The sequence below is a fragment of the Limanda limanda genome, chromosome 19 (genome assembly GCF_963576545.1).
Source record: "Limanda limanda chromosome 19, fLimLim1.1, whole genome shotgun sequence".
Classification (NCBI taxonomy): domain Eukaryota; kingdom Metazoa; phylum Chordata; class Actinopteri; order Pleuronectiformes; family Pleuronectidae; genus Limanda; species Limanda limanda.
The window spans coordinates 16,054,324-16,080,362 of record NC_083654.1 but is presented as its reverse complement, the minus strand read 5'-3'; the positions used below and the strand labels follow the sequence as shown (position 1 = coordinate 16,080,362).

The 26,039-nt window shown below is 44.7% G+C and overlaps 1 protein-coding gene across 3 annotated transcripts in view; it reads right to left on the bottom strand.

Moving 5' to 3' along the window:
* The window catches only part of LOC133026041 (ephrin type-A receptor 7-like), a 140,962-nt gene that overhangs the window by 92,662 nt on the left and 22,261 nt on the right, over positions 1 to 26,039 (bottom strand). For 2 of the 3 annotated variants that reach the window (XM_061092857.1, XM_061092858.1), the window contains exon 1: positions 11,366 to 11,987. In XM_061092857.1, coding sequence (XP_060948840.1) covers positions 11,366 to 11,972 — 607 coding nt within the window. In that variant the 5' untranslated portion in view covers positions 11,973 to 11,987. Of the gene's footprint in view, positions 1 to 11,365; positions 12,039 to 13,349; positions 13,415 to 26,039 lie in introns of those variants that run through there. The other variant, XM_061092856.1, reaches the window with a different exon arrangement.

The window sequence follows — 26,039 nt, the reverse complement described above, 5'->3', positions numbered from 1 at the left end:
TCGTTCTCCCTGTTATTCCAACATATTGTGTAGCTCGTGTGCATCATCCATTCTCTGTGGTATTGTTATATCAAATCTGAAGCTAGACGAGGTGAAGCTTCACGCTGTGCTCACGTTGTGTTCCCTCACTGCACAGAGAGTGTGCATGAGTTACTTTGGGTATGCCTGGAATTCAAAGCTAACTTTACAGGAAGGGAACGGACAGTTTTCTTGGTATTTCCAATCCTTTCGAGAGACACTTCTGAAAAGAGTGAATCCTCTATTCAGATCACACGACTAATTTCCCTCTTTGTTGTTCGGTGGTGTTGGAACATCACAGAAAGTAAAACCTCAGCAGGCCAAGATATGAAGTCTTTCAAACTGTCATCTCTCTTCTTTTTTATTTTTTTTTGGGTGCTGTGCTGCTTTCCTATTCTTCAGAGGACAAGTCTGTCTCTCAATTAAGTTTTATTAGATTCGTACATGTATGAATTGAACCTTTAAAGACGTCTTGTATCGTGTGCTTACTTTACTTCAAGTGTGTTTTTGACCACACATGTAGTTCCATGTATTTAGGTGAAGTGTGTGTGCACTGATTTTGAATGCACCGCTACATGCATATGTAAACCCATCAGGCTGCCATCCCCTCTCCCTCTCTCTCTCTGAATCTGTCCCCCCTCCTGTGCCTCCATGTCTCCACCCCTGCACCCCCCCCGCCCACCTCTTGCCCCCAATCTCGCATTGTGACAGCGGCGCAGAGGCTCGGCAGGAGACTTCTATACCGCATTACAGTGGAAATGTCACCCATAACACTCACCTCGGGATGCCAATCATTTCACACTGCTCCCCACAGTGAGAGTGAGTACGGGTGTGACGGCGAGGGAGAGAGAGAGAGAGAGAAAGAGAGAGAGAGAGTGTGGGTAAAGCGAGCATGAAACAATTATTGATGGAGTTTGCACTCAAAATCCTGCACAACTCCGGAAGAATATGAAACTAGATTCAGCTCCAGTGTGGATCTAGAGTTATGGTTTTTGGTGTTTCTGATGCACGAGTGTCTGAGTGTAAATGAGCCCGTCCATCCAGGAGATTATGGGTTGTCAAATCCAAATGAGGACGACAGGTGTTTGTGGAACGACGCATGATTACACATTAAAACAATGTGTGTGTGGGTTGTCTATGTGTGTGTGTGTGAGTGTGTAACGAGTGGTAGGCAGGCCTTGGTTAGCCGTGAAGACAGCAGCAGATGGAGCGGTTCATGAACAAACAACGCACGGGAGCCTGGCAGCGAGTGGGAGGGAGCCCGTGTCTACGCACACATATGTGGAGTTGTTTGTTTCCCGAGCGCGTTGTGCAGATGAGGGAGTGGAGATGCAAATGCACGAGTCCAAGAAATCCTGGTAAATACTGTAATGACTCCGTGTGCTCGAAGCTTAAACCATCAAACAGATTTACGATATAGGAAAAAGCTAATTTGGGAATCTCAAGTCCAAAATGTTACCTACGTTTTCTCAAATTTGCTCAAACTTTGTATAAATATTAGAAAAAGTGAGTAAATAAGAAGTAAATAGTGAGTAAATATATATTGTTTTTTATTATTATTATTGTTTGTCTTCTGTGTGGTGTATTTATTGTGTTTTTATGTTTCTATGTTCATTGTATGCACCAATAACCAGAGCAAATTCCAGGTAGGTGTAACCCTACTTGGCAATAAATACCTTCTGATTCTGAATTTAAATATTTGTTTGGGAAGTTTGTTCCAACACTTTTTTGCACACACAGGTTTCTTTGCTTTCACCTTTATCTCCATTTAATCCCAAACCAGCTCCTTGAGCTTTAAGCCCGAGGACCGAGCTGCTCTTCCATCATTTGAAGCCAGTGTTTTAAAATCAACACATTTCGGTGGAACGTGTAGGAATTAGTTTGCATTAACTTTCGAGGCTTTATTCACTTCCTCTGCTGGAAGGAAAACTGCCACTAAATCAATTCCCTAATCTCTGAAAGGCCGGTTTTCTATTAGAGTTTTCTGTTGTTCCCTTTTTTGCTTTGTTTACCTCGGGAAGTTTAACTTTTAATACTTTAATGCGAAATACGTGTCACCTTTGCAGCATTAAAGGTGATTCACTGGACTTGAATCTGCTTAAAGCTAAATAAAAACAAGGGATGTTTTAAAAGCATTGACCAGTAGTGCATATGTATTTGTGTCCATGTCGGGTGGAGGATTTGGAACACGGAGGCGCAGGTGTCCCTGGAAACGCCATCCATTTTCATTGGGATGGGGGGTTGTGTGTGTGTGTTTGTGTGTGTCGCGTGTGTATCGCTGCACATGAGGGAGGGTGCGTGATGGGGAGGGTGAAGACAAATGACAACAAAATGAGGAGGGCAGGGGGATGGGAAACCAAGCTGGCACGGGCTCGCATGCCAGGCTCGCTGTGCAGCCAGGGGGGGGGGGGGCGGGCACTCTGTCCTCACGGCAGGCCCCTCTGCCAAGCTGTGAATACAGAGACAACAGCCGGCACACACACACACACACACACACACAGACACACACACACACACACACAGTCGCATATGCACAGTAGCATCAAACAGCGACGGCGCCACAGCCTGTCACACACAACACAACGTGTAAACCTTCGCACAGATGCACGTTAATGGCCGACGAGCTTGTGTTATTCAAGGTTTATTCCTGATACATGACAACGGTGCAGTGGAAGTACACAGGAGCTCTTCAGTTTGTGATGATGCTGTTATAAAGTCTAATGATGGGATGGCGAGAAGTTAAATGTGGGGATCAAGCATCTCGGGTCCGATAAAGATCGTCGTTATCAAAGTTGAAGCCGTTAGATTAAAAGTAAACGTTACTAAATAAGTTAGTAGTTCAATTCAAACCATATGTGGAGCTTATTGGTTTAAACTATGAAGATTTTAATATCAGAAATCCAATCTACCTTAAGAATGGCACCTGCAAATAGAAATATTGAAATATTGCAGCGCAAGAAACTTTTACTGCAACAAATCGGGCGTCAGTACAATCGACTAGTTGTATATTTGTCACCAGCACTGGGGTCGACTGCTCCAATGCAACTTAACTCTGAATCTTTCAAAAGGTGGAAACGACTACGATGCAGTTTATCACCAAAACCATTAAATCACAAACTCAAGATCTGTTCAAAAAATGTCCTGAAATAATAATATTCACGTTTCAGATGATGTTTTTTTTTTGGATACATTTTCTGCCCCTGAACCTGTATTTGATCAGTTGTTGTCCAATGTGGTCACATGACTTCTCACTGATGTAGATTCACTGTATGTGGTTATATGGCAAAATAACCACATACAGTTTAATTTTCATATCCCTTCCCAGACCGTTATTACACATCATATTTCGATTAGTGGGTTTCTGACAATACGACTATAAGATGTTGACAATCCCAACAAGTTGATTGCTGCTTCTCACTAACTGGTGGAGCCATTTGAATAAGGTAACAATAAACGTCTTCCGGACCAATTCTGCAGATCCACTGACCTTCGACCTCGCGCTTCCAGATGCATTAAAGATATAATTCTTTCCCCATCTCCCTCCAGCGACTACACACCGACACATGCATGCAAAAAATAATTACAGTTTTAATGCCACTGCTGCTGAGACGTTCCTGTTCAGACTGAATAAGTGTGTTCACCCAGGTTAAGTGGGGGCAGAGAGATCTATACACTGATCCCACATCCATTTTGAACAGATGGAAAGTTATTACTGGAGGTTGAATGGGGCTGGATGGAGGTGACGGGGGGCGGGGGGGGCGGAGGGGCAATTGCTCGACACTGGCTTCTCACCCTGAATACATCATCTCTAACAGAAGATAAGGGATTCACCTGGTGAGGTAGATTCCATGTGTGTGTGTGTGTCTCTGGAGGCCCAGGATCCTTACTCACATGCACAAACACAACCAAACACTCACAAGTTGTGTTGGGCTCCGGTGTCGCTCTGCAGCGTCACTTCAGGTCACGCAGTATGAGACAGTCTGACATAATCAAGTCTTACAACTTCTCTTGCGGCTAAAGAGGCAGCCTGTCCCCACCGAACCTCTCATGAGTCACAGTTGCTCAGCGAGGATTCGTCTTATCAGCAGCTGCGGCCCAGAGTCACGAGAGTCAACAACTCTCAGGGGGCAGGAGGGGGGGGGGGCACCAGGCGTCTCACTCCACATTACCAGTTCCTCTTCCTCCGCTGTATTCCCTCGGTAAACACACACACGCATTTTCTGCTCAAAAGGACACAGAACTGCAGAGTCACTTCTACACCATCTGTAAACACGGCACAGATGTGGCCATCACAATATTTGATGGTGAAGATAATTGCCTCTGAAGTTTTCCACCACTGCCCAGTGAGAAGCACTTTACTGAGCTGTGGTTTCCAGACAGTTGAGATTGGGAAATGTGTCTTTAAGAGATTAAGATTAAGATATATTTATTTGTCCCAAACACATGCACAGACATGCACAAGCACACTCATGCAAGGAGGGAAATTTAACCTCTGCTTTTAACCCATCTGGTGCAGGACACACACAGAGCAGTGAGCAGCCATGTACGGCGCCCGGGGAGCAGATGTTGGGGGAGTAAGGTGCCTTGCTCAGGGGCACTAGACAGGGTAGGGAGAATCCTCTTGGATTTTTGGACAGATCAATCCAGGTTCGTCTTTTTGTTGTTTCTCCGTGGAGTCGAACCAGAGACGAACCAGAGACCTTTTCTGCCAATAGTCCAAGTTTCTGCCACTAGTCCACCGATAATCCCACAAATTATTTAATGTAAGACGTAGAAGGATTACTTCGTTCAATAAAGAAACAGTTATTTCTCCAAAAAATGTAAGTAGCAGTGAATGGATTTTCAATGGAAAGCAACATTTTATAAAAAATAAATGCACAGAGCCACTGACTGACAGCAACATGCTTCTTGCACCATAAACGAGATATATACGTCCCCCAGGAGATAAAGGAAAAACAAAATGACACTGCGCTTGTTCACCATTATATTCCCTCATGCATCCATTTTGATTTATTTCCTCCTTTTATCGTCTCTGTTTTGTTTTCATCTGCTGCTGAAATTACTCCACGGGGAATTTTTGAATTTCCTGCTGTGTGCTCGGTTTACACTTTGGGTTTTTTTCAGCCCAATTATTTAATCACAATCAACTAATTTCAACTCCGACGAGCGCGAGTGATGTTAGATTCACCCACTGTCGTATCGTGCCTCGGTGATACTGCAGTGCTGTGATGATGAAAGCGTCTAATCTGGGAAATGAAACACAGAAGAAGAAGAAAAGGGAAAAAAGGAGTCTTCCAAATCTGTTATTATTCCTTAGTAACATCACGTCTGTCACATTCTCATATCCAGGAGTTCTTACTACAGGATGTTTCTGTCCTTAACAGGAAGTTGGATTCAGCTCAGTGGTCCTGAGTGAGCTGCAGAGGAACCAGGCTGTCATGTCGGGTGAGTTAGCAACATGATCAAGCTGCAGCGCCAACCTTTTCTAACTTTGATGCATTCATGTCAGCGGTGGTTAATTCATGAGTCGGGTGTGGGAGATGGAGAGCGCTGTGAGGACGGAGAGGAGGATGGATGGAGGAGGCATGTTGCAGTTTGCAGGTTCAGCCTGTCTTCTCACTCGTTCTGCCTGTGGCCAGACTTCTCTCGTGTTTCACTCTTTTCCTTCTTCTCACCTCCACATTTCCTTCTCCTCCTGCACCTCAGCTTCCTTCTCCTCCTGCAACTCAGCTTCCTTCTCCTCCTGCACCTCAGCTTCCTTCTCCTCCACATGTTTTTATCCTTTAACCCCTAAACTCCTCATCTTTCCTCTCATCTGACTCTTTTCCTTTCTACTGCCGTCATTGTCCGACCTCGTCTTCCTCCTTTTTTTGCAAATCATCCTCCGCCTTTATCGCTCATATTTTATGCATTCAGTTCTTATGCAGAGCGACTAACAAACCGTACGAGCGTGAGAAAACTCTGACAGCTCTTTTCTGCAACGCTGTGTATTCCTCGTCCTATTTATCCCCCCCCCCCCCACCACCCCAACTTATCTCTTTCCATCCCCATAACATCTTGTTTTTTCATTCATTTTCTTCCATTCTTTACCTCCTTTATTCTCCAGAGGTAAACAAAGGCCTGGGGAAGATGAATGGTGAACGCTCGGCCTCCCTCCATCACACATTTTCAATAACCAGGGGACATTTAACAGCTCCGCATACAAATGCTTGTTTTCGTGCGACTGTCTTTTACATTTTTAAGAGTGTTCGTGAATGTCTGCAGGTCCGAGTGTGTTTTAATGGCCACTTGTTGTACGGCCGGCCGGCTGAATAAATACATCAGATGCTCGGCTCCAAAGAACACGTTTGTCTTTCTCCCAGGAGTCCCATGAATTATTGAAAATGAAAAGCCAGCGAGAGGGATGACTAACAGAAGCATGTGACGCGGCTGGAGAGGAGAAGGAGGGAGAGGGACGGAGGGAGGGAGGACTGACCAGATGGGCAGGGGTGGCACCGAGCCACGGAGGGCTGGTTTCAAGAGAAGGGGAATAAAAAAAAGAAAAGAGAAGTCAGATAAAAGACAGAAGGGGATTGAAAGAGGAGTCAAACGCCGGGGAAGGAAAGAGGCCGGGTGGTAAGTGATTGCAGCTTTGAGAGGCGGCTTTTCTATAAAAGGCACAAATGAGTTGGAGAGACGCACGGAAAGGAAGAGAATAAATGTCAAGGAAGAAACAAAGGGATGACTTCTGTCTGGGACACAGAGAGTTGGGGGGGGGGGGGGTTGATGAGGACGAGACGAGAAGTGACAACAGACAGAGGGAGCGACTTCAGAGACATATGATTGGGCACCGGTGCCAAATTTCTAGGACACACACACACACACACACACACACACACACACACACACACACACACACACACACACACACACACACACACACACACACACACACACACACACACACACACACACACACACACACACACACACACACACACACACACACACACACACACACACACACACACACAAACCTCATGCTCTCTCACACACACACACAATATATCTCCAAGCTTCTCCAGCAGATTTCAACCTGTTAACCTGCCTCACCCCATCCCACCCGGCCACATGGTTCCCACAGGGGGCAGCGAGCGAGGGGCAGAAACACAGAAAACAGCCTTTTGTAGAAAATATAGAGAAGAAAAACTGGTACAGAGGAAGGAATTGGAGGAGAAGAAGGGGGGAAAAGGTAGAAAGAAGTGATAGAAGCGGGAATAAATGGACGCAAAGTAAGTCACGCAGCTCCGCCAAGATCAGTGGGGTAGAAATTAAGTGCACACTTCGTTGGCAGCGTGAGGAACGCATTCGGGTGGGGGCGGGGGGGGTAAATGGGTGAAGGAAATAAAGAAATGAGAGAAGTGAGGGGGGTGAAGGGGAGGAGAAGGAAGGCGTGCAGTAAATTACAGAGGGAAGCAGAGCAATAGGAAGGAGAAGGAGGGTGGTGGTGGATTTGCCCGGAGCCGGATTGTGGAGCAGCAAACAACAGAGATAATAAGAGAATCTGCTGAAGGCACACGAGCCACACTCAGTAATTATATAGAAAGAGCAGCCGGCCTTAATTAGAACAGGATGGCGCTCATGAGTGTGAAAGAAACACACACACGAATACACATGCAAATGAAACGTGTATTTGAAAGGTGAATTATTACATCATTTGTATCTCTTTCTCCCCTGGGTCTGTTCCTGCTGGTGGCGTTTCATAATGACTGCGGAGAGAGAACGTGCACGCTCACCAGCGCACGCGCATGTCGTGCACGTTTGTAAAAACGCACGCCGGGTCAAGACGAGTGGCAACGATGCTGCAGCGTGTGCACACTTCTCCCTCGTCTCCTGCTTAATTTCCATCCTTTCTTTATGCTTTTTCACCTTTGTTATGCGAGAGGAAGCTGACTGAGCACATATGCTAATTTTCAATAACACACACATCCATCCTGCTCTTCACGTTCACCACTAGAGGCTGTGAAGCCGCCGCCGTGCTCCGGTCCTCTGGGCAACTTAAGTCTTTGTCATTCAGTTTCGGTGCCACATTGTTCTGCTTTAATTCATTCTAAATAAGATTCTTTTTTAGGTAAAATCAAGTTCAAAGAGACGAAGCAAAGCAAAGTGAAAACAACATATTGACGATAAATGCATTTCATCCATCAACTTCTGACAGGGATTCAGTTATTATGCACAAAGAAGGAGAACTGAGAAGTAGAAGAACTCGTGCAGTGGAATGAGCCATTTGCAGTTTTCTCTCAGGAACTGTGAAAGTGACCTGCAGCAAGGAAAGAGCAGCTGAGGGACTCAAATAACAGCAGTTCACCTGTTTATTCAAAATTCGACATAATAAGCAGAACCCTGAGCTGCAGAATCAACCGTCATCGCAATCGTCGGGAACACACTCTTGTTGTCATGCTCATCATTATCGCCTGTTTCTTCAAAGTTTATTTGAGTCCCTCAGCTGCTCTTTCCTTGCTGCAGGTCACTTTCACTGTTCCTGAGAGAAAACTGTAAACGGCTCATTCCACTGCCGGAGTTCTTCTAGAGATCAATTCTCCTTCTTTGTGCATAATAACTGAATCACTGTCAGAAGCTGATGGATGAAATGCATTTATCGTCAATATGTAGTTTTCACTTTGCCTTGCTTCGCCGCTTTGAACTTGATTTTACCTAAAAAAGAATCTCGTAGAACAAATTGCACGTTCGGCAATTCGCGTGAAGCCGATAAGACCAACCGTTCTCGAGATGTGAGAAACACACACAGACATATTCAATCTTACAAGCAGTAAGCACACATTGCAAACTACTTAATGTTCACTATCAGTAAATCAGCAGTAGAGTTACACCTGCATTAGCATTAAAACCACAGAAAAGGTAAGCGAACGATAACAATAGACGCTGTAATCCTAAATAATCCAGTGTTGACAGCGTGTGAGGTATTAATCCTCTTCCCGACTGCTCTACACTATCTGCTTACACTAATATCAGTAGCTACTCACCGGCTATTCAATATTATTGACCTGCGCGGCCGACACTTGGTGCGTGTGCACTCGCTCAGTTACACAATTAGACCCAGGAGTAAATAAGACACCTGCACACACTGTACACAAACACACAAAATCAGTACATTTACCAGAGTGTTTTGCCACGATTGGCTGCTTTGCATTAATTGTGTTATTAATTGCATGACCAAGCACACGTGTGCATGATTCTGACACAAGCACAAAGTCAGAGAGAGAGAGAGAGAGAGAGAGAGAGAGAGAGAGAGAGAGAGAGAGAGAGAGAGAGAGAGAGAGAGAGAGAGAGAGAGAGAGAGAGAGAGAGAGAGAGAGAGATGCAGTGCTTTTGTTTCGCACAGAATTAAATCAAACTAAGTGTGTGTGTGTGTCTGTGTGTGTGTTTGTGCAGAAACCGCAGCCTGCTAGTGAGTGTGTGTCCTTTACTATGTGTGTGTGTGAGCGGCCCCGGCCCAATTCCTCAGTTTAGCGGAGCATTACAGCTGATCAATAGCTCTGGTGCAGTGGGAGACGTCGGGGCTTGCCGCTGCATATTCATCCCACCACGGCCGAGCTGAGGAACGAGCCACTATAGGGGAAGTGTTCCATAGATAAACAAACAAATTGAGAGATAATGTGTGTGTGTGTCTGTGTGTGTGTGTGTGGCAGGCCCTGTCTCCCTATGGACCATGACTCTCGCTAAACTTTAGACACAGCAAAGATCTCTTTCTCTCTCTTTCTCTCTTGGCTTCCTGTCTTCATCTGCCCCATTCTCCCTTTATTCCAGCGTTTCTTTTAAAATGTTAGTTTTCCTGACTTCACTCGTCTCTCCGCAGCATCTCCCTCTGTCTCTCTGTCCCTCTGTCCCTCTGTCTCTCTGTCTCTCTGTCTCTCTGTCTCTCTGTCTCTCCGAACGGTTTTGTAAAATGAAGAAAATGTAAATAAAGTGTTTTTGAAAAATCAAAAAAAAATCTCTGTCTCTCCGTCTCTCTGTCCCTCCATCTCTTCGTCTCTCCGTCTCTCTGTCTCTCTGTCTCTCCGTCCCTCTGTCTCTCTGTTCCTCTGTCTCTCTGTCTCTCTGTCTCTCTGTCTCTCTGTCCCTCTGTCCCTCTGTCTCTCCATCTCTCTGTCCCTCTGTCTCTCCGTCTCTCCATCTCTTCGTCTCTCCGTCTCTCCGTCTCTCTGTCCCTCTGTCCCTTCGTCTCTCTGTCTCTCCGTCTCTCTGTCTCTCCATCTCTCTGTCTCTCTGTCCCTCTGTCTCTCTGTCCATCAGATTTCAATGTCTTCAGCTCGGCTTTCATCGCAGCATCATCGGTAAATTACAGAAAAAGCAGATCAATAAAAGACACACACTTTGTTTTGCACACACACACACACCGACCCCCAGCATCAGCGAGCGCCGCTTATCGCCAACTGTCAACCACTTAGTGCAGGAGCAGGAATTCTGCAGCAGAGCAAATGTTCTGCATCACTTCATATCAAGTGCAACTTTGTCTATGAATACTTTTTTTGACTTTGTAAAAATCCTGCATGTTCAGCTCTTAAGAAAACCCGCAGACTCTAACTCCTGAACCCGATGACTTCATATCTGACATCAAACTTCTGCTTGTGTATGTGTATGTGTATGTGTGTGTGTGTGTGTGTGTGTGTGTGTGTGTGTGTGTGTGTGTGTGTGTGTGTGTGTGTGTGTGTGTGTGTGTGTGTGTCAGGGTTCCCACACTGTGACAACACTCTTTGTGACGCAAAAGAAATGAGCATTGATGTCATTTTCAGTGTTAAACAAAAAACACAAAAGCAAGACAATGAGTGAGAGAAGCTTTTCTGTTCCTCGATTTGAATTCATGAAATGTCTATTCTGTAACTTTTCAATAGTCTGAACGCTTCATCTCGGTCACGTGACACTTTTCCGTCCAAATATCCTACACACTCACAGCAACAGTCATATTTTCACAGTTTTTTTTTCACATGGATCATCTCTCATCTTCCTTCTGTTCTTTTAATCTGTTCTTCTATTCTCTCCAGTATTCAGCCTCCTTCACTTGTCAATTCAAACTCCTCTCTGTCTCATGTTTATTCACGATTCCAAGTTTTCAATACAAATCAACAATTTTTTTCTCTTTTTGAGAAATTATTTGTCTTCTTTCAAGATTCTTTCACTCGTGTCTCTGAAATCTATAAAAACAGCTAAATTATACTGGAACTGATGAAGAAGAAGCAACTTTCAGGACTTAAAAATATACAAACTGAATAAAAAATATATCTCGATATTTTCTTCTGTTATTCTTAGTTTTCTCTCATCTTTCTATCCATGTTTATTCAGATCCTACCTTCACAGCTGCTGTGTCCCTCCTCGTAGCCGGCGCTGCAGCTGCACTTCCCGATGGGCACCAGCCATTCCCCCTCGGCGCTGCAATGCATCCTGGGAGGGCTGTCTGTGTCCACCTCAGAGTTGTTGACGCAGGCGCCGCGCACCTCCACCAGCGTGGCGAAGGCCGCCTCGGCCACCGTGTCGGGAAACACTGCCAGGTTCTGCACGGTGGCGAGGCAGCGCTTGTAGTACACCCGCACCGCCACCAGGGCCACGCAGGCGCCCACGTCCTGGAACGCCAGGTGGAAGCCCTTCCGGTTCAGGTGACCGATCTCGCGCACCTCAGTGTTCAGCTTCATCTTCCTCTCGCCCAGGTCGCCCTGCGTGAAGCTCTCGTCGGCGGCGATGGTGTCGATCTTGGTGTAGCGGTCCTCGCGGGTCACCCCCCCGAGGTCTCGGTCCGTCTCCACGTACAGGAGGTTGAACGTCTCCTTGCAGGTTCCCGCTACGCCCGGGATGCTGTTGCAGTCCCTCAACGTGAACTGCAGCTCCACGAAGATGCGCTGGCCGCCGCGGCGCGTCACCCAGCCGGTCTGCAGCCAGTTGTTCTGCTGCGTGGGCTCCATCACGTTGCACACCTGGTACGTGCGGATGGGTTTGTACTTCTCATCCACGCCGCTTATCTCCTCCCACTGGAGAAAGGAGACAGAATAAAAGGGCGATAAGGAGAAGTTGATATGGAGGGGAAGTGAAGAGGAAGAGAGGCACAGAGTCGAGGAAGGGAAACGAGAAGAAGGGATCAGGGTCATGGCAAAAATGATGGGAGGCAAAACAAAATGAAAGAAAGAACAAATACAGTCACTTCATATCAACAGTTTTATAATCATCATTTTAAAAGACAATATAGTCCGATTTTTTTTGGGGGGGGCACGATAGGGTCTTAAATATTCCACCATCCATATCTTGTTTAATTATTTTGATATAGATATATTGTATTTGTTATTGACTTGTATAATAACATGACTTTTATATGTGCCTTAAATTATGAATCTCCTATAAATATTTTAACCACTAACGACAAATTGTGGATTTAAGTTGGTCATACCTTATCCTTAAAGTTTATTTTAACTTCACCTTATGACTTATTAATGATAAGAACATGTTAAATTATTTGTGTATTGCATTTTTACCTTAGTTAAGGGGAGGATCCAAACTAAAAATATGTGTAATTTCAGTGAGAGTATAAAGTAAAAATCTAAATATGTGCAACAGATCAGCGAATGTGATCAACAAAGGGAGCAACAAATGTGTCACACACACACACACACACACACACACACACACACACACACACACACACACACACACACACACACACACACACACACACACACACACACACACACACACACACACACACACACACACACACACACACACAAGACTGTGAGAATGGATTACGTGATGGTAATATGAAAAACTGCACTCGAGTCTCAGACATTAAATCAAAGAGAGTGCAGTGTGTTCTCTCGCTCTTGGTTATTTTTACAACAGACGTATGCATGTGCATGACTGTTCCCATGGAAAGGCCAACCTCCAGGTGGGAGGCGGGTGACATACTGCCTCGGCTCTGGCAGGTCCTTTAGAACGGGCTCCTGTATTTGTCTAGCAGTCATAACCTCATGCAAGAGGTTTTTACAAGCCGGATGGATCAATAGAGCGAAGCCTCATTTATCTGTGGCAGCGTTTCTCTGCCGCTCGTTTGGACGCTGCACTGCCCGGCCTGAATTAGCGCCATCGATTAATGTAAATGATGAGCTCTGTTCTGTGGGGAGAAGCGACAAAGGTATGGGAGGTAAATGGGACTTGAAAAACAATGAATAAACAGAGATCGCAGGAGAAGGGTGGGGGGAGGGGAGATCTTGGCCTGCTTATAAACAGCCGGACGTGAACGAGCAAATACAAACAAGCAAACGATGACAAATGCAAGTTAGGCCACTTACTCCATTGGGGGGGTATGACGTCCAGCCGAGCTCAGCCTGAGTCTCTTTAGAGTTCAGCAGCACCACTGCAGGAGAAGGAAGAGAAGAAGAGAACAGACGAGTGTTAGGTCAGAGGTTGATTAAGGTGATTGCTTCTATTTCCTCTAGCTGGGCAGTGGAAATAGGTTTCGGAGGAGAAAGACTAACTGAAAGAAAATACATTTAATTTACATGATTTTCAATTTGCAAGTGTTTTATTTGGACTAATGACCGGAAAATCCATTAACACTGAGGCAGGCGTGTGAAAATCTGGTACAGGTGTTTAGATAAGTGCAATAATGACGTCTGTTGACGACTTAAGCCGGAAAAAAGAGTTTCCAATCATCCTCAGCCTTCACCAGTAAAAACAAACGAGAGACCAGGAGGCTTTTAAAACACTTTTCAAAGACACAGCAGAGACAACACAGTGATTAAAAAGTCTGTGTCCGTTATGAGGCTGCTTTCAGCACCATGGACAGCTACACACTGGTCTGGTGCTGAAGTGGAGAAACAACCCCGTGACGTCTGACCTACATGGTTCTAATGTGGAGGAAACGTTTCACTCTGCAAATGTCAACAAGACTGAATTTACAAAGTACAAGGACCAAGGGAGGGAGAAAAAAAATAGAATTACATCCTCGCGGTTTTACTTTCTGCCTCTGACTAAACAGACAGTTTACATCCTGTGCAGATGTGCGATATAGGTCCGTGTATAAGCAGAATTGGTTTCATTGAGAGAAATGGAACACAAATGATAAATAAAATGCTCAAAGCAGCAACAAATTCTAAAACAAAGACGCATTTTCAACTCTGTAGCACAGAAAAAATCTGTATAATCCCCATAGTTTCAGGGCGGAAACTTAAATTAGTGTCAGCAATTCTGTATATATGTGGAGAGAGAATTTCTTTCATGATTAATTAATCTGACAGTAGCTTTTTTTGATAAATGATTTAGTAGTTAAAGGTTCCAAACAAATATAAATACTATAAAATGAAGAGAAGGCAGTATATGAAAACATGAACAAACTGAACATTTAACTTAGGAGGCTGAATACTTGAAGTTATATTTTACTCTACTCTACTCCTAAATACAATACTTTTTTTATTGGGTAAACATTCAAACTCATGGTTTTCTTATTTCTTTTAACAGAATAACTTTGGTGGAGGTCAGATGGGAACTTACAGTGACCTTTTTTTGAGATATGACATTTTAGAGACGAAGAAACTCTGAAAATAGTCAGATTTACCAATTACAACACAGTCTATAGTCACAAACATTGTGTAGAGCAGTATTTGTATTTCATTATACTTCTATCACTGTGTACTATCCATGCTTAAACGTGTATTGCCTCTCAGAGAGTCGGAGCGGAACATATTTAACAGTCTTTTCAAACAGAAGTTGAAATATGAAACCAACAAGCCACAGTTCACTGGTCAGGACGTCTCCGAGCAGCCGGAGGGAGAACAGATATTGTTTGGTAGCAGTATTCAGCCGGCGTACGAGAAAATCCATCATCAGCACATTTATCTTAATCTATACTGTAACATTAACATCTGGAGTGACATACGGTGAGCTGCATGATCGCCTCATTTTTAACGGATTTCGCTGATATTAGAGTTATTCATGCTTTAAGCTCGTCTGCTTTCAAAACCACACACACACACAGTTCCAGGATTAAATGCAGCGTGTTCCCGACACCTACAGCTTCATGGAAAAATGAGGTCTGACAAGCAAAGACTTTTTTTTCCCTCCAAGCTTTTTGAAGAACAATTTTTCCTTTTCTTGAAGAGTGTTACTTGCTCTCCCGTCCTTCAGCGTGCGACTCAACTTTCTGCTGTGAACTTCATCCACATTAGGAGCCGTGTCAGAAACACCGCACGGCACAGCACAGCGGAGAGTTGAGAGCAGAATGTTTCACCTCAGCCTCTCAGCCGTTCTTTTAAAAGTCTGATCTTATACCTGCTGCTCGGGTACGTGACAGAAATTGGCCTTATCAACATGAACAACTCATGGACGCCCTGGTGAGCAAAGGAGGAGAAACCTACGCAGTCTGACTCACGCTGGAGTCCTTGTAAGATGTAACGGCTCCAGACCTGTAATCTGACTGACTCATGCTCTCCGTTCTCACTTGGAGGCTGATACATGATACTGATACACTCTGACACATGGACGGAGCCGACGTACTAAAAGGGAAACAGAGCTATTTGAAGTTACACTCGAAATAAACGCGTCAATTCACCGAATGATCTTTTTCAAGCCAACCTGCAGAGATATTTGCAGCAGATCTACGAACAACTATTTTCTAAAAGGAGTTATTTAGAGGGGTTTTTCATCTTAAGGTTACTAAAATATGTATATTAATACAAATATGTCGCCATAGTTGGGAATAACCCTTAAAGCTAAAGACTGCAAAAAGCCTTTTCTTCTTTATTTGGGTTTCAATGAAAAAAGGAGACATCAGCGTCTTGCTTGCAGTGCAGGGAAGCCGTGATGGACCATGAGAGATCCTTTACTAAACACTTAACTTTATTGTTTTTTTGGGTTAACACCGCCGGGTGCCCAGAGCACAGTTCTGTGGTTCGCTGATAACATGGAGGCATTTGGAGGAGATTAGAGTGGGAGAGGGCAAGGGGTGCTGGAGAGACACAGGCTGAGGAGAGAGAGAGAGAGAGAGAGAGAGAGAGAGAGAGAGAGAGAGAGAGAGAGAGAGAGAGAGAGAGAGAGAGAGAGAGAGAGAGAGAGAGAGAGAGAGAGAGAGAGAGAGAGAGAGAGAGAGAGAGAGAGAGAGAGAGAGAGAGAGAGAGATAGAGATGAGGGGAGAATAATCAGCGGAGGAGAGTGTAGAGAATAAAGAAACAGAGCCAACATGGAGGAGAGGGGGGGGGGAGAAGAGGGTCTTGTTGGCAAGGGAGGCAGAGAGAGAACACGAGGAGGAGAGAAAGGAGCGCATGAAGGGCAAACAAATGGATTCACCGGGCGATGCACAGAGGGATCAGTGTGCCCGGGTGAGCAGTCCGTCCGGCAGGGAGAGACACACACACAAGTTGGCACTGTGATCACACACTGAATATATAAGCCGTGTAATCACAGCCTGGTTAGAAAGACTAATGGGTCATTAGGGGGCAGCAGGGAAGGGGAGACGGATGAAACAGAGAAGGCAACATAAAAGTTAGTAAGGAAACCAGAGCAGGGGCAGGAAAGGTCAACAAACGAGCGAGAGAGGTTCAAGTTAAAGAAAAGAACAAAAGCTTTCTCTCTCTTTATGCCTCCGAGTAAACGTCGTGACACATTAGCTCCTAACGCTGATTTGCAAAGCTTGTTTCATAAGTAATTACCCGTCATTATAGGGACAATGTGGATCTGTGAGACAGTTCTGCCGTTTTTGTGTCCATCTGTCCTCGGATCCAATTCGACTTTCGTCACGGACACAGAAACATTGTGATCACAGGAGGAGTAAAGAGCCCTCTCTGCTCTGGCCACATCAGAAAGAGAAGTAAAGAGATGGAGCTTCACGGCAGAAAAGAGGAATCATTTCAGAGTCTATACAGCTGCTTGTGTTTTGAGGTAAAATTAAAAAGTGAGCAGCTGTGGAAGCCGGAGAGACGATTTCAAAGAGCTTTCATTAGAAGCCCCTGAAAGAAGAGACTTTGAAAAAACCTTTCCAAAGAGTTAAAGAGAAAAAACATAACATTGAGAGAAAGTGACCGAGTAATGGAGCAAACGCTATTTTAATGCCCATCTTGAAATTCAAACACTTGAGAACCTACAAGTTGCAGGAGCCACTCTCGGATGAGCGATGTGCAAAAGTTGGCATCTGCTAAAATGACTATTTTCACGCACTTACGAGTTCTACAGCATCTGTTTTTTCTCTTGGAAAATAACATCTTTACTGTGAATATTGTGTCTTTGCTGCAGTGTGTCACGCAGCCTTCACGTATGTACGTTAACTCGTAGGAGGTGCTATGGACCTTGATGTGTAGGAGGTGCAAGTTTCAAGGGATCTGCTTCAGTCTTTGTCGTGAACTGAGAGGTTTCATTCAAACTGAATCTTAAGTGTGAGCTTCTCTCTCTCCACCTCCTTCTCTCACCTCACCCACTCTTTCATCCTCCTCTGATCTGTGTGTGTGTGTGTGTGTATTAATTAAGTGGTTCAGCCTTGCCGACGACACAAGGATGAGATCTGCGGCGGGGACAGATATTAAGTGAGGACAGAGGGAAGAGATGAACTCTTCTCACAGTTGAGTATTCAAGGAGAAAAAAAAGGAGGATGAGGTCACCGGTGCATCAATAGCACTCAGGAAGAGGCAAACACTAAAAATGTGACCTTTGTCAAGTGCAGCGACGGCTCGTGCTCGGCTTCTTTTGGCTTCTTGGTGGGAGACGGCAACCTGAAGACAGCTCTGGCACAAAGGCCAATTTCAAGGGTTTCTTAGGTTGAGGATTCTCGTTCCCTGGGTTTGAACTAAGTCTGACTGCAACCATTCAACTGAGAGTAGAGATACACTTCCACGATAGATGTGAAATAGGAGGAAAAGGAAATGTGCTGCAACGTCAAAGACATGAATGGGATGTAATTGTTTCAGCGGAAACGTTCGTTTATCAGACAGAGAAATCTGTCTCTTTGTCGAACCACAGCTCAGGAATAGGGTCAGTAACCACATTTAAATCCGTCCCATTGAAAAGGGGCTTGATCACCGTGATAATCTGCCACAGTTCCACGGTGGGATTAGTGCCGGCTCTGTGATCGTGCCGCTGTCCTCCCAGTGACCTGCTGCTTATCGGATGAGAACAAGGCACAGCCGCTGCTTCAGGAAACTCTCAGGTTACCAAAACTTCTGTCAGGATATTATCAATTTTTGAACAGGAGAGCTGAAGGAGAAACTGAAATTTTAAACGAGATGAAACTAAGACAGAGAATTTTGAAATAAAGCTCAGGTTAGGGTCTTGACCTCAGGCTGAACCTACATTGCCAAAACATGACATCAAAACCAGATTTTGGACAAATTGACACAGAGCAGAAACATCTAAGTCTGTGACAAACAAAAACAAATTAAAGATTTACTTGGATAAGGCAGGATCTGTCTATGTCATTGATACAATAGAGATAGTTTGAGATTGATTTCCATTTAACTAAATCCTGCGTTGACATATTTAAGACTAGAACCAGACTAATTGAGATCAGATCTGACAGAGTTATCTCAGCATCGCTTTAAAACTCTTGAGACGTGATTTGAACTTGTCTCTGTTGCTAAATAGTTGATGAAATCTTCTCTTCAACATCTTGACATTTGCTTTTACGGACTGAAACTTTTTAAGAAAGAAATCAAGATTTGCTTTGGCAGATTTGAGATGTGACAAGGAATTGTTTTAATAACTTTCAACTAGCCTCAGATTTCTATTTGTATTATACCTGGGACTTGTCTTGTCACAGCAGTAAATACAGTCCCAACACAGAAAGTCGATCGCCTTGAGGCGGACGAATAAAAGCTACAAAAGACGAATTGAGACCGATTTTAAACAAGACGATGTAGCCAATCCAACATGAAACATTCACAGGTATGTACACATGCACCAGAGGGATTTCTCCGCAGGTATTCACTGATCCCTGAGGAGGAAAACCAGTTTCCTACTTCCCTACTAAACCAAAATATCAGCACCCTTGAGGCTGGTTGGGATTTACAGTCTTGCTCACGGATCCTATTGCAGGGTGGGATCATGGGACTCGGCAGAGAGGGGGCTGAGATGGGGAGGGGGGGCTTGAATCACAGCACTGCATATGAAGAATGATGCTCCTGTTTGTTCCACCCCCCCCCTCCTGCTCACAGATGTGGGAGGGACGATGATAAACTGTTGGACAGAAGCAATACAGTAACGCTGCTGCAGGACAGATAAAGAAGGATGAATGGACGGGGATATGAGGTGTCACATAAAAACACAAACAGGCACATAAAAGACAAATGCTGTTTATTAATGGACGGACTAACACACACAAAGACAAACACACACACACAAAAAGAGAGCCATCTAAACAAATGGTGTCAGGGGACGTTGGGGAACTCTTTGTCCCTGGTACACACAAACACACACACACACACACACAAACACACAACAACGCCTGTTTTTACCAGAGTCATTCAACTTTCAACTTTGGTAACGCAACATACGGTAAAGAGAGTGAAGTGTCCACTCTTTAAAGCACAAAGTGTAATTAACTACACAACGCATCACAAAGTGTCTCTCGTCTTTACAATGTGCTGAAACCGTAAAGCCTGTTATACTGAATAAACTGCAACTGCAAGTAATGAGTAATTATTTTACAAGTAGCTGTTAGTTTATGATGCTGCAAAAGGTTATTTATACTTTAAGGGCAAATTATCACACTTGAATTCAGCAGCTATTTCTATGTCCATTAGCTAATTGATATAAAAGGTCCTGAAGAACAATGTTGAGTAAAAAATACGTGTATTATACGTGGAATAAAAATATATAAAAAATCCATTTAGAAACACCAGGAAAAATGGCTAAGTGCTTTCCGGCTCTTCTTGAACCACCCGGTGAGGTGAGCTATTATAAAAAAGGCAGTAAAAGTGGTTTTAGCTGCTTTGTGTGTGATGAGGTATTTCCTGTGGCCTGATGATAAGTCTGAAGGGGCTAATCCCCTCAGAGCTTTCTACGCTGAGGCAAAACCCTGAAATCAATGCAGACGCCTGCAGACGTTACCACTGTGATGCTTCTGGAAACTGAATATCATCTGTGACACGTGTTGGCAGAACAGAAACCAGTTGGGTTTTAATTAACGGACAAAGATATTATAGAATTATTCTACCCAAAAAATATGCAAACTCAAATAGCTATCAAGGGTAAATGTTCATGTGTGTATTATAAGTACTGCAACAACCCCAGCACATCACTTCTCTTTCTACTCACAATATATTATTCCTCCTCTCCTCTTCCCATAATTCTCAGTTTTGCCTCCCCGTCTCTCTACCTCTCCTGCAGTGCCAGTCCTGAATCTGAATGACCACCTGTTAAGACAAATCGCTTTCAGGGGGAATAAAGTGAGCGTGTGTGTGTGTGTGTGTCTATGCATGTTTGTGTGTGCTCGGGGGCGGATGAAAGAAAAGCGGCATTGAGTGAGTCAGAGAGCGGGCGAAAGAGAAGACGAAGATGCATTTAAGGGGGAAAAAAATGCTAAAACTTCAGGCGCAGAGTGAGGACTGACTGTAAAGAAGAAGAGAAAAACGAGAACGACAGTTAGAGTCAAGAACCTCGGGAAGAAAGAGAGAGACGCTATTAAGGTTATACATGCTGCTACTGCACGGATACACACCTCCGAGGCATTTTTATTACAATATGTTCCCGAGCAACGAGGCACATAGATTTTCCAGACAGTCGCACAGAGGAGCGATGAGAAGGATGGAAGAGAAGAAAGATGCCGACAGAACCAGAGTAGGAGCAAAAGACAGAGAGAGAGAAATGGAGAGACCAGAGGCCAAAGGGACTTATTTTCATTTGTAAGGTCCTGTAAAAGCTTGTAATTGGTTGTCTGTCTTGATATAGTGAGGGTGGTGAGAGCGCTGTCAGGTCTTATTGTTACGAGCTGCAGGCCCGAGAACAGCTACCTTCACTGGCACCTGGGCCGAAAGTCAAACTTCTGTAAAGCACAAACGAAATGAGGCGATACAGTATGTTGATGTCAGATTTAGCTCTAAAGGAAACTATCAGGTTGCATTTCACACCCAGAGAAATCCAAAGCTTCATTCTTTCTTTCTTTCCGTGACGCAGAGGTTCAGGTGAGCCACTTCAGCCCGGGGTTTGAGTGGACCCTGGCATGGAGAACTATTTAAAGGGATGGAGGGAGTGGTAAGCGAGGGGACAAATGTAGAAACCACTTCAGGAACAGTCACAGCACTAAAAGCAAAGTGCCGGGAATAAGACGTGGGAAATATCGCACGGCAGAAATCTGCTTAGCAAACGGTTAGAGAGAGAGAGAGCGAGAGAGAGGATGAAAGATGATGAAAGAGACGTGCAAGACCAACATAGACAAAGAGAAAAGTGTCTCCATCTTTTCAGGGATGACTCTCGTTGTGCAGTTCACACGTCATGAGGTCGTTTGCGAGGTCATGACCAGCTCACGACCAATGGAGGAGACGATCTTTCCCCAAGAAAAAAACCCTTCAATTGGTATTTTTGAGGAGTTCACACTCGTCGACTGCCTCCTGATTTTGCTCAGATCTGTGACTTTTGTGTGGGAGTTCTGAAATTTGTCAACAACTAGAAAATATGGCAAAAACTGGACTATGGCATCACATGTGGCACAAAAACACATCAGTAGTTCTAATAGAAGCAAAAAACATGGAGCTGCAGAGGAGTTTCATTCACTGATTGTTACCGTGACTGTATAACAGCCTTCATATCATAAAACAGGTCACCTGCAGCTCTGCAGTTTCCTTTTAGACTCGTTTAATTCAAAACCCATTCCCTCCTGTTGAGGAATTATGAACTCCCTCCCCCCCCCCCTGCAGGCTCCAATTTGCATTTTACTGAATTGCCAAAAAGTGCAACCTTGGTACCTTCGAGTAAACACTTCAAAGTTCCCACTTCTTCAAATCGCAAGCATCTTGAAGGCAAAAATAAGAAAAAACACATTTTTAATTTACCGTGCAACAAGGCCATGAAAAAGAGGCTTTTGAGAAACAACAAGCATCGAGTTGAACTTCATTTAGTGAACACACGTTTACGGACTCGAGGATTCTACTGGATTTCTACAGAATAACACGACGATAGAATTGCCGCCGTTCTTACGCAACCATACATCTCTGCTGTGGGATTTGCATCACCCTGTTTACGGAATATAGCATAAGGCATATAGGATTTCTGTCAGGCAATCAACAGTAAGTGAGCATATGTGGAGTGCTCAGTGAGGCAGCTTCATGTGCACTTGCATAACACACGAGCTCACAGAGTTCATGATGCAGGAGGAGAACATTCACTTTATCTCACAGATTATTACACACGTGCTCGAGGACGGAAACGAGTTGAATCTGATGTCATTCAGTAACTCGAGAGGCTTTGCACGGCTGTGTTTGTATATAAATATAGAATGAATACACACAAGTGTTAGATAACTTTGCACTGTAGCTCTGCAGCGTCATCGCAGTCTGTCAAATTAAAAAAGATCATGCTTGTTTGCCTGTAAATGTCATTCAGGCAACTCGACAATATCCCATGCAATGACGAACACAATGAGATCCCCTCGATGCAGAGGAAAGCTCCAGCATTAACCTTTGTCGTCATGAAGAACACGCACACGTGTGCTGTCCTGTGGGTAAATATAACCCGAGTCTAAGCGTGCATAATGTGAGTGCACCTGGATCAGCACATGTCACGCATGATCGGGCTCAAAACTTTGAATGCCAGCAAGAATGCTATTGGATACAAGAATGTGTGTGTGTGTGTCCATGTTAGCTTGTGTGTAAAAAAGTCGCACACACACACACACAGGGTTAGTTTTTAATTCTGGGAATGCCTTGCTTGCAAGCCTTTCAGAAGGGCTGTTAAATAATTCAAGTCTGTATCTTTGCACCGCGCCGCTCCCTCCTCCACCTCCTCCACCTCCTCCTCCCGAGTCGCTCTCCTCAGTCCAGCTGCAGCCAGGCAGCCGCAGACTGCATTATTCACCCAGACGCTGCTCAGGCTCAGGCCACTCACCATCATGAGCCAAGCACGCCGGGGCCTCAGAGGTGGACGAGAGGGAAATGAACCTGGTGAGACACCGAAGGCGAAGAGAGAGGAAAGGTTGAGAGTGTGACAAAGAGAAGTCAACGGTTTTGTTTGTGGCGTCTTCCACCCGTCATGTTGACTCGTTACGACGCCTTCCTCGCTATGCCACCCTCTCTCTTATTCACGAGAAGAGGAGGAGGAGGAGGAGGAGGAGGAGGAGGAGGAGGAGGAGGAGGAGGAGGAGGAGGAGGAGGGCAGAGGCGTTACGTAAGTCCGGAGGAGCTCCAAGGTTTTCTGATGACTTTGTTTTCCCTCTGGTTCAATTTGAGAACCACTTTAGATTAAATTAGGTCGTCTTCTCTCCTGCTTTGCTCTCTATTCCATCCCCTCTTTGTTTTATTCCCTGACAGCTGAAAGAATGAGAAGAACCTGCACTGAGACACACACACACACACAGACACAAACACACACAGGACACACACACAGTGGGTCAACATACACAACAATAAGCAGAGAAACGCTGTGTGCAGCCAAACTCATCTGATGCTCACAGCTCACACCAATCTCCAACATGTTTTTATTGTTTTCCTCCCAGGTTATTTTTCTTTTATATACATAATGCAGTCTCCCCAGGGTTCGACAAGGAATAAACACACACACACACAAACACACACTTCCACAGCCATAATATCCACCCTCTCTCTCTCTCTCTCTCTCCTATCTGCCCATAGTGCACTGCAAAGCAAACGTCCCGCTGTGCAGAGGTAAACAAAAGCACCGAGCAGTCCCTGAAAAGCTGACACATCAGCGACGTTGTTTCACAGACGATTGGGCTTCAAACACAGATTTATATATAGATGAACGCATTGAAACGTGTACTGTGTTATCACGGGTGAAGTTAGCAGGCGGCAGAGCAGAGGTGGCGTTTCAGGAGAGACTCAGGAACATCACTAATTCAATTGAGCAGCATCACACCTTACATTTGGAGAGAATTCAATTCATTCTGAAAGACAAGTTGAGGGACTTTGATAAAATCGGACAACCTTTGGTCTCTCATCTCGAAAGAGAATCTGATTGAGTCCCTTGTTGTATGCACTCCTTAGGGGGGTGGGGGGGGGGGGGGTGGGGGGATGATGGGAGGCTACGCACTGTTGTCTTTTTTCTTTTCTTTTTTGTCCTGTCCTTTTTGTTTCATCGGTTTTGTTGATGCAGGGCATTGCTTGTTTACTTGCTATTCTTTTTTGTCATTAGTCTTTTTTGTCAGGGATTAATTTTTCACCTCCTGTAAAAAACAAAGGAAACATAGCTGTCGACTGTTAATTTCTCTGTTATGTGATTGGTTTCCCAATAAACATATTTGAAACAATTGAGCAGCATCGGGGAGCCTTCATCAAAAGATGCTAAAGGAAAAACCCTAATATGAACAGTAGTCTGTTAGGTGAAACATGGCCCAGGCTACAAGCAGACAGTGATGATAACAGTGCTTATACAGAACAGTTCCCTTAACTAAATATAGGCCGAGAACATCAGCTGCCAAAGGAAGGTTACGCCGGCCTGGCTGCTCCACGTCTCCTCTGGTCCGAGCTTCACTGTGACAAGTGCAAACAGCCAGCAATTATGTGAGTGCATGTTTGCTTCCATCAAAATGTCCAGTAAGGGATGTAGATATTAGCAACGTCTGACACGACAAGGTGCCTCTTATCTGTCTGACCCCGTGTGACCAGCACTCGTGTGCAGCTTGTTGCTCGAGGCTCAGTCCAATCACCTCGACTCAGAAACCCCCCCGTGTGATTGTTACTTGTTCCTCTACATCCTGCAGCACTTAGCGCCGAGACTGACAGCTTCCTCACAGGGGAGAAAAAAAACCATAGGTACATATTGGCATTGCATCTACACAAAGCTCACACGTGCATGTACACACAGTGCATCCTCTCCTACATCTCAAACTCATCTCGTCTCACTCCCCTGCCTCTACAGGTAGAGAGGTTGTGTATGGACATGTTGCTGTTCTGCCTTCAATCCTCCAACTGTCTCACATCAGCTCATCTCAAAGAATTTCTCTCTTATACAGCCGTGACGTGAAAAATGATGTTCTGAAAACGTCAGCCGTTTAAACTGGGTCAATACAAAGGCATTAGCCATCTGGTGGGTACGTCAGAAAGAGTGGATTACTTCACATTTAAGAATGAGATGACGATCGAGCCTTTAAGCCCACTTAACTTTACACTTAAGCTTATTTTTTAGAATGTGTGCTCCCTTGGCGCCATGTTTGATGAACACATCCAGAATAAATGCAAACAGGAATATCTGAACAGATCTTCTGATTCTGTTACGACAATTTTGAAAACCTCCACCAAGGCCCAACAGTCCCCTTATGAAACTACATTTAAATTCCCTAGATACAGGTTTTATTATCATTTCCATACCAAAGCAAACTTAATTTCAAGATTTCATATGCCAAGACATATAAGTGCCACACACCCAAATGTATTTCAGCAGCTAAAAGAAACCCGATCGGAATGACTGCTTATCCCGGGGGAGGAGTTGGAATGATGTATTTTGTGATTCGGCTGATCTTAACCTTTAAGCTTTATAACATTATCCTTTTTAGAACATGAGTAATATATTGATGCATCATCCAGCTCCATTGCAGCTGCACATTTCATCACGCCATCAGGGCTGTTGGCTTTTTCCATCTCTGGACGGAGGTTTATTAACCAGCAGAACAGAGCAAGCACTCTACCGGCTCCAGGGATCTTCTACGTCCGTCCTCTCTCGTCTCCATCAGTCTCGTCCCTTTCCTCCAAAACTCGCCCCACGTGTCTCATCGCCGCCCGCGGGCGCACACTCCTCACGCCACCTCTTCCTTTCTGCTTCTCTCCTCGTCCTCCCCTTTACCTTGAGCGATACCACCTCCTCCCTTCGCTCGTCATCAATTCATCTCCTCT